An 8919-nucleotide genomic window follows, 5' to 3' on the forward strand; every position below is an offset into this window, starting at 1 on the left:
CCAAACAACATTTAGAAAATTCACCAGAGTGGCCAAAATGAAAAAACCACACACAATGCCAGTACCAAGTGTTGGTAAGAATATAGAGCAGTTGAACCCCTCGTTCACTGCTACTGGAGCTGTAAGTTGGTATAACCACTCTGGAAAACTGTTTAGCAATATCTAACTACTAAAATTAAACATATGCTTATGATCCAGCAGTTCCACTCCCAGCAAAAATAGGTGGAAGAATTCTCACAGCAGCACTATTCTGATAGGCAAAATCGAACCCAAACATTCATCAGCAGTAGAATGGATCAAGGGATTGTGCTGTATACACACAGTGGAATACTGTAATGAGAATGAACAAACTCCACTGACACACAACATGGAGGAATCTCACACACATAACATTCAACAAAAGACAACAGACAGATAAAAGAGTACTTACTGTACGATTCCATTTAGATAAAGTTCAAAATCAGACAAAACTGGATTACAGTTACAAGGCAGAATAACAGTTTCCTTGGTGGGGGGAGGGGGCAGTTCTGGGGTGCTGGTAGTGTTCTATTTCTTGACCTGTGTGCTAGTTATGCAGTGATAGTGACTAATAATGGGAAACATCTCCCTTGTTTGGACTCGTGGATAGAAGTGCACCTTTGTGGGAGAGCTGCCTTGATTGGAATGTGTGCAGCACAGGGATATTGTGCCTGAAATATGACGAGCTACATGTTCCAGTTAGGCACCCCACACCCGCCAAAGGACTGACTTGGATTATAACTTAGCTTTTCTTTCCTTCCCACTCCTAGAGGATGCCTCATTTTGCAAGGGCTTGATGAATTTGCTCTTCAGCCTCCATGTTTTGTGTAAGAGTCCTGTGACCCTGCTGCGTGACTTGTCCCAGGATATCCATGGACATCTTGGAGACATAGACCAGGTACCATAGTGAGCCTTTAATACAACACCCTGAGTTGGGGATAGAGGCCAGGGGAACAGCCTTACTGTCATATCTCACCTCTCTTTCCCTCCCCAGGATGTAGAAGTGGAGAAAACAAACCACTTTGCAGTGGTGAATTTGAGAACAGCTGCCCCTACTGTCTGTGTAAGTGTTGATCCCCGACCCTTTGGAAATAGCCTTGTCTTACCTTCCATTTTATTCCCTGTGAAGAGTGAATTATAGTGGCTTGCCTCCTGAGGCCTGTAACCCACCCGCAGGTGGCCATGGTTATCATATTACACCAGCAGCTGTGTGCAATGAGCCATGCCAGGCATTCTTTTCTTTCACAGTTACTTCTTCTGAGTCAGGCTGAGAAGGTCCTAGAAGAAGTGGACTGGCTAATCGCCAAGCTTAAGGGACAAGTGAGCCAAGAAATTATACCAGGTAAGTTAACTAAAATCTGAACTGGAGGACTGCATAAAAGCAGATACACTGAGCTCTGTTTGTTTGTGCTAGATTTCCAAAGTAATGAAGGAAGTAGAAGGTAGTGTGCCTTATGACAGCATGATTATTAATGTATTCTGCATGATGAATTAAATACATGCTCATTTTCCCTACAGACTTCCTAGTTAATGATGTTTTGTTGGTTTCTAAATCTCTTTCACTTGAACTAGAAAATAAGGCCAGTTGGGTTTGAATATGCCAGTTTCCTTTCCTTTCAGAAGAAGCCTCTTCTCAGGCAACCCTACCAAATCATCCCATTGAGAAAGCCATCATCATACAATTGGGAACTCTGCTTACATTTTTCCACGAGCTGGTGCAGACAGCCCTGCCATCAGGCAGCTGTGTGGACACCTTATTAAAGGACCTTTGCAAAATGTACACCATTCTTACAGCGCTTGTCAGATATGTGAGTATTGGAGAGACAGTCACTACTATCATTCTGTCCCACCCAGCCAGGACATTACCCCCTGCTGCAGAATGCCCCTGTGCAGAGAGCTCTTGCCTACATCTTTGCAAGTGATGGTTTGATCAGTAGGTGACAGCCGTCTCCACAGGCCCAGAAATAACAGTTGAGGCATAATTCTAAATCTCTTTTTAGAGGCCCTTGTTTCTTTAGCATATGAGTATGTAGCACCTGATGCAGAGTAAATGCCTCTTCAAACACCTTCTAAGGCTCAGTCTAAACTATAGCTATAGAACTTAATCTGATTCCAGTTGCACAAAAAATTAGACTATTGCAGACCAGTCTGGGCACTGACAAGGTGTTTGTTCCTTTAACAAGTGAGTGTTAAATGCCTCACAGGTCAGGTACTAGGGTAGGGAATAAGTCTATTTTTTAAAAATAAAAGGCATAACTTGCCCTGGGTTTAAGTTAATGCTTCTTAGTATCTGTTAACAAGAAATTCTTTTTGTACTTGCAATATTTTGATTCTCAGCAGACATTCAGAGACTGATAAGAACTAGGTAATTTAGTTCTGATTCTAGGAACGACCCACATTAAATACTTAGAAAGGCACAGACAACCCAAGAAAGATAGTAGACCGCCTCACACCATGTACCCAAACAGCAGTGTGGCCATTTCTGAGAAGGTGCAGCTCAGGCTACAAGGTATGGCTACTAAGCTTCTGTGGTAGAAATACTGAGAACCTCTAATCTTTATTGGCTTTTTCTAAAGCAAAAACAGCAAAGTCATTGGTTTTCTAGATACAGGGACTACCAGCCTGAAGGATTTTTAAAGCAATAAACAGAACAAGTCAGAAACAGAAACCCTTTATTACCTGCTGTCTGGGAAGCTTTGGAGCTTAGAGGAGGGGAAAAAGGAAGCCTTGAGTCTAGGATTCTCCATGAATATGGTAGCTTATTTTCTTTTCCCTCTCCAGTCAGAGCAATAAGTCATACTCCATTTGCTCACTGAGTCACTACCTATAGTTTCATGGGACATTTATATAGGAGGGCATGCTAAATTTTGGAATCTTTTGTTAGTATCTCCAGGTGTGTCAGCACTCCAGAGGAATTCCGAAAAATATGGAAAAGCTGGTGAGTTGAGAATGCCTTTCCTAGGAACGGGGAAAGCATCTTATTCCTACAGTTACATTGATTTCCTTCTCCTTTGCTGCAGGTGAAGCTGTCAGGTTCGCATCTGACCCCGCTATGCTATTCTTTCATTTCTTACATACAGGTAAGTGATTCAGAGTCTGTACCAAAATGCATCCTCGGGGCTTCCCTGGTGGCGCAGTGGTTGAGAGTCCGCCTGCTGATGCAGGGGACACGGGTTCGTGCCCCGGTCCGGGAAGATCCCACATGCCGCGGAGCGGCTGGGCCTGTGAGCCATGGCCGCTGAGCCTGCGCGTCCAGAGCCTGTGCTCCGCAGCGGGAGAGGCCACAACAGTGACAGGCCCCCGTAACGCAAAAAAAAAAAAAAAAAAAAAAAAATGCATCCTCAAGTAAGAAAGGACTCCTTATATTCCCAGGGGACCACTAGGTCACCTGAGCTAAGCGTATATAAAGTTTCTTCCCTACTTACAGTAAGCCAAAGGTGCCCATATGAGAACAAGCCAAGGTTTGAAGTCTTTACAGCAAGGAAATCTTTATATATAAAAAAAAAAAAAGTTTGATTTAGAGAGAGAAGGCATTTGATACGTGTACACTTGGAGCAGGGGAGAAACAAACATGCTTGGGCTCAGTGACTTGGTTTATTTCTGGGTGATTCCAAATCCATGCCTTTGGGCATCCTTTGGGAATGTAAGTAAAGTAGCACCATAGTGAGAATGAATGAGGTGATGCATGGGAAGTGCTTAACACAACATCAGGCAAGTGTTCTCTAATGTTAGCTGTACTAAAAAATGAACGTGGCCTTACAGCATCATTTCCCAAGCTGAACTCTATGGAACGTTTTGCCAAATAGTAATATTAGGTATTAAAAACACCAAGAACAGGACTTCCCTGGTGGCGCAGTGGTTAAGAATCTGCCTGCCAACGCAGGGGACATGGGTTCGAGCCCTGGTCCGGGAAGATCCCACATGCCGCGGAGCAACTAAGCCCGTGTGCCACAACTACTGAGCTTGCGCTCTAGAGCTCGTGAGCCACAACTACTGAGCGTGCATGCCACAACTACTGAAGCCGCATGCCTAGAGCCCGTGCTCCGCAACAAGAGAAGCCACCGCAATAAGCCTACGTACTGCAATAAGGAGTAGCCCCCACTCTCCGCAACTAGAGAAAGCCCACGTGCGGCAACAAAGACCCAACGCAGCCAAATAAATAAATAGGTGAATAAATAAGTTAATTAATTTTTAAAAAAATTAAAAAAAAAGAAAAGACCAAGAACAGCTAGTTAAGAGGCCAAGCTGAGACTTGAACCCAAGTACTTTGACTCTACAACAGGGGTCAGCAAACATTTTCTGCAAAAGGCCAGATGGTAAATGCTTTTAGGTTTTGCAGACCATACAGTCAACTGTCACAACTAAACTCTGCTGTTGTAGCATAAAAGCAGCCATAGTCAATACACAAATGAATGAGCTTGGCTGTGTTTAATAAAACTTTATTTTGAAAAACAAGCAGTGGGCCTCTGGGTTGTAGTTGGTTACCCCTTGCTCTAGAATCATACTTGGTACTCATTGACATGTAAAATGTTGGGAGGTTTTGGGGTTTTGTGTTTGACCCCATTCTCAAGCTCTTCTTCTGCTTATCACCAGGCACCTTCTAGACTATCTTTTTTTCTACATTACAGAAAAACCAGTTTATGTATTCCCTGGATATTTCCCCCCTTCTCGATTCATATTTGACTTAAGGCCTTACTTGACAAGTCAGCTGATCCACAGGCATTTTTCTCTTTGTGAGATGTGCTTAATGAGTGACCTTGGGCAAGAGCCCACACGGTTCCACTAACTCCAACTTCTATCTAGAAATCTGGATTGCATTTGCCACATCTTTCAGAGAGCTGTTTATTCTCTTATAGCCCCTTTCTTTTTCTCATAGCCTTGGATCTCAGTGGGAAGAAAGCAATGAAAGCCATTGTTCCAAAACCCTTAGCATCCTGCTCAGAACTGTATACCTTTAAAAGATGCTTCTGGGCTTCCCTGGTGGCACAGTGGTTGAGAATCTGCCTGCTAATGCAAGGGACACAGATTCGAGCCCTGGTCTGGGAAGATCCCACATGCCACGGAGCAACTAGGCCCGTGAGCCACAACTACTGAGCCTGCGCGTCTGGAGCCTGTGCTCCGCAACAAGAGAGGCCTTGATAGTGAGAGGCCCGTGCACCGCGATGAAGAGTGGCCCCCGCTTGCCACAACTAGAGATAGCCCTCGCACAGAAACGAAGACCCAACACAGCAAAAATAATTAATAAACTCCTACCCCCAACATCTTAAAAAAAAAAAAAGCTGCTTCTCTTCCAGCTACAATTTTAGTCCTACCTGAATCAGCAGAAATGGGCAGTAGATGGGGTTGATTTAGGGAGTTCCAACAAGGTGCCATGTTGGGTACAACTTTTAGGAAGATGGCTCACTTCCCATTTGGTCCACATGAGTTCTATCTATGGCTGATACTCTGCCCCTCCCTTAAAAAGTCTTCACCCTCTACCCTGCCTTCCAGGGCCAAAAGCAAGTTTCTTCATACCAGCATCTCTGGGATCCCTGCATTTTCTTATTTTCCAGAACATGCCGTGTGGACCAAGCCTCCTGCCTTTCATATAGCTCCAGTAGTATAATTTGTCTCCATTTGCAGGTCTCTGTTTTTAATTTTTTTCCTTGTCACGTGGAACGTGGTAATGTTCCATTCCTGGAGGGCACAGAACTCCCCTTCAGGTAAAAGGTTCCTGTTTGTGTACCTCACACTTGGGTGGTCTCTCCTGACTCATGTCTCAATTCTCTTCTGCCTTATCAGAATCCTGTTCTTCTTGGTTCCCTTTCTTATTGGTTCTTCCTTTTTCCAGGAGCTCTTTATTCTCTAATTATGTACAACATAGGGAAATAAGTGTTCCTATGACCTTTAAACCCTTCTGGAGCATGTAACCACTTGTCATGTAAGATACATCACTCCGGGAACAGCTTCTCCAGCTTCCTCTTCTTTATGCAACCCTTTTAGCTAACTTCCCAGTTGGGAAACACCTATTCCTACTTAACCGTGACAGTCTTTTTGTGCCTCACTAGTCCCTTGGCTGCCCTGCTATAGTAATGGTTGGTCCTGCCCTCACTTCCATGTGCTAGATGCATCCAAGAGCAAGATGGTAAACCTCCAAACAAAAAATAGAAAAATGAGGATTATAAAGCATCCCAGAATGCTTCCCACCTTCTGGCATCTGCTGCAGGATAATCTCTTCACCCAGACTTGGTCCCCCTAAGAGTTCCCCCATGCTCCACTGTAATCATCATACTAGAAATTTACCACTAGCCTGCTAGCTCTACAGAACAATCTTCAGGAATGACAGAATTTGTTTCTATTTCTTTAGAACAAGAAGAGTAAGAGCCTAAAACATACAGGAGAAAAGAAAAAGGAGAAAACCGCTGCTGGGCCCACAGCCATGGTAAGCTGCTGACAGTGATCAAGATGTGGTTGCTGGGACTTCCCTGGCGGTCCAGTGGTTAGGAATCTGAGCTTCCACTGCAGGGGGCATGGGTTTGATCCCTGGTCAGGGAACTGGGATCCCGCATGCCGCACAGCACGGCCAAAAAAAAAAGTGGTTACTGATGAACCTTGAAAATATTAAGTGAAAGAAGCCAGTCAGAAAAAGACTACATAATATGAGTCCATTTATATGAAATGTCCAGAAAAGGCAAATCTAAAAAGACAGATTAGTGGTTGCCTAGAACTGGGGAGTGGGGGGAAGGGGGGTGTTGGAGAAACTGGGAAGGTGACTGCTAAAATGGGTGTAGGATTTCGGGGCGGGGGTGAAAATGTTCTAAAATTGATTATGGTGATGGTTATACAACTCTCTGAATACACGAAAACACACCGAACTGTACAATGTAAATGGGTGAATTATATCTCAGTAAAGCTGGGGGGGAAATGTTTGTGTATGGCTCCTTCTCAGCTCATGGACTTTATGTTCAGATGGAACATCTTTTCCCTCTGAACCAAAAAACATATACTTTATTCAGGAAGTACCGGAAAATCTTGAGCTCTTTCTTTAAAAATAGAAATAGCTTAGGATAACCATTGAGAAGGAACTGGTTTTAGGAAAAGTTAGCGAGTGCAAAACGTGCTCCCTAAAGGATGTGAAAGAGTTGGAGAGGGTGCAGGGAAGTGGGTTCTCTAGTGCACTGCTGGCAAAGGTGAGAATTCAGTACTCTCTCACGGGGGCAGTGTGGCAATAACTGCTCAATTTTAGACCTATACATTCACACACACACACACTCTTTACTACAACAATTGCATTTTTAGGATATAGAAATTGTAAAGGCCTATGTACAGAATAGTCCTAGCAATGTTGTAAAGTAAAAGTGAAATACTGGGAAAACTAAGATACCCACTAATAAAGGACTGGCTAAATGGGTTTATAGTACATTTATACTGCAGAATACTATGCAGACATGAAAAAAATACAAATCTAATGTTCAGATATAGGATTCTCTCCCAAGATAATGTTAAAAAGAAAAAAAAAGATGAAAACAATGTTCTCATTTGTAGTTTCAAAATATATATATAGAAACATGTCTATATACTTAAGAAACATATGGAAGGATCTACAAGTTACAATTCAAGTTGAGGGGAAAGAGATATATTAATACCAGCAATGAAAACTCATATGTAGACTAGAGAGGAAATAGAGGTAGTGTAGAGTGGGCTCATTGTTACAAGAATATCAAGTCAGGCAACCAAGTATCTACAAATGGTCCATCCCTCAGCCAGTTTCTAGATAACAGATATTTAGGAATTATAAATAGGAGGATTCATTGCAATCTCCACTAGCATTTAGGTCCTTTGCTGAGAGTGAACTGTTAAAAAAATCTTAATTACTGGTATATAAGTAAAACTGCATTTGATTGGAAGACTGACTAGCTTTCTTCCAAAGCCATGAGCAGTTCTGCTACAGACAGCTTCAGAGGACTTCAAGAACCCTTGAAGGGACTTCCCTGGTGGCGCAGTGGTTAAGAATCCGCCTGCCAGCACAGTGGACATGGGTTTGAGCCCTGGTCCGGGAAGATCCCACATGCCGCGGAGCAACTAAGCCCGTGTGCCACAATTACTGAGCCTGTGCTCTAGAGCCCATGAGCCACAACTACGGAAGCCTGCATGCTACAACTCCTGAAGCCCGCACGCCTAGAGCCCATGCTCTACAATGGGTAGCCTCCACAATGAGAAGCCCCCGCACCACAACGAAGAGTAGCCCCCGCTTGCCACAACTAGACAAAGCCTGTGTGCAGCAACAAAGACCCAACGCAGCCAAAAATAAATTTATGTAAAAAAAAAAAACACCTTGAACCCAAAACTTAGGTCTTCTCTTCTTTGCCCTGTAGGCCAGAGCTCTTCGGGAAACCAAGCCAATCCCTAATCTCATCTTTGCCATTGAACAGTATGAAAAATTTCTCATCCACCTTTCTAAGAGGTCCAAGGTAAACATACTCTGTTTTCTACCAATCCCATTTACCCTGTGAAGGGACCTGGCAAACTGAAGCAACACAACTGCAGTGGGGGAAAAATCTGCAGTTCTTTTCTGTTTCTGATGGCCTGAATCCAAACATTCATGGATTCAAGTGGGTGTGTGCCTTCCTAGAGGAACTGAAGGGTTTGTCAGAGATAGTTTAGGCTGTCCTGGGCAGGACCTATCGGTAGGAAAATGTGCCCATGTTTACAATCCTGTCACAGGTGAACCTGATGCAGCACATAAAGCTCAGCACCTCACGAGACTTCAAGATCAAAGGGAACATCCTGGACATGGTTCTTCAAGAGGATGAGGATGAAGATGAAGAGGTCAGTGCCTGCTTCTGACTGAAGTGCAGCGAGCCCTAGCCACCCTTTCTAACTGGGGTTAGCAGCCTGTCTGGGGGCAGCCACGGGTTAGTG

At 43.8% G+C, this 8919-nt stretch overlaps 1 protein-coding gene across 3 annotated transcripts in view; it reads left to right on the forward strand.

The window, feature by feature from the left end:
- FANCI (FA complementation group I) overlaps positions 1-8919 on the forward strand; it is a 76297-nt gene that overhangs the window by 66416 nt on the left and 962 nt on the right. For all 3 annotated transcript variants that reach the window (XM_082648168.1, XM_082648169.1, XM_082648170.1), the window contains 9 exons: positions 789-916; positions 1013-1081; positions 1267-1360; positions 1639-1826; positions 2903-2956; positions 3039-3098; positions 6365-6439; positions 8373-8468; positions 8722-8826. In XM_082648168.1, coding sequence (XP_082504294.1) covers positions 789-916; positions 1013-1081; positions 1267-1360; positions 1639-1826; positions 2903-2956; positions 3039-3098; positions 6365-6439; positions 8373-8468; positions 8722-8826 — 869 coding nt within the window. The remainder of the gene's footprint in view (positions 1-788; positions 917-1012; positions 1082-1266; positions 1361-1638; positions 1827-2902; positions 2957-3038; positions 3099-6364; positions 6440-8372; positions 8469-8721; positions 8827-8919) is intronic.

This window comes from Grampus griseus, assembly GCF_964374135.1.
Source record: "Grampus griseus genome assembly, chromosome: 2".
Taxonomy (NCBI): domain Eukaryota; kingdom Metazoa; phylum Chordata; class Mammalia; order Artiodactyla; family Delphinidae; genus Grampus; species Grampus griseus.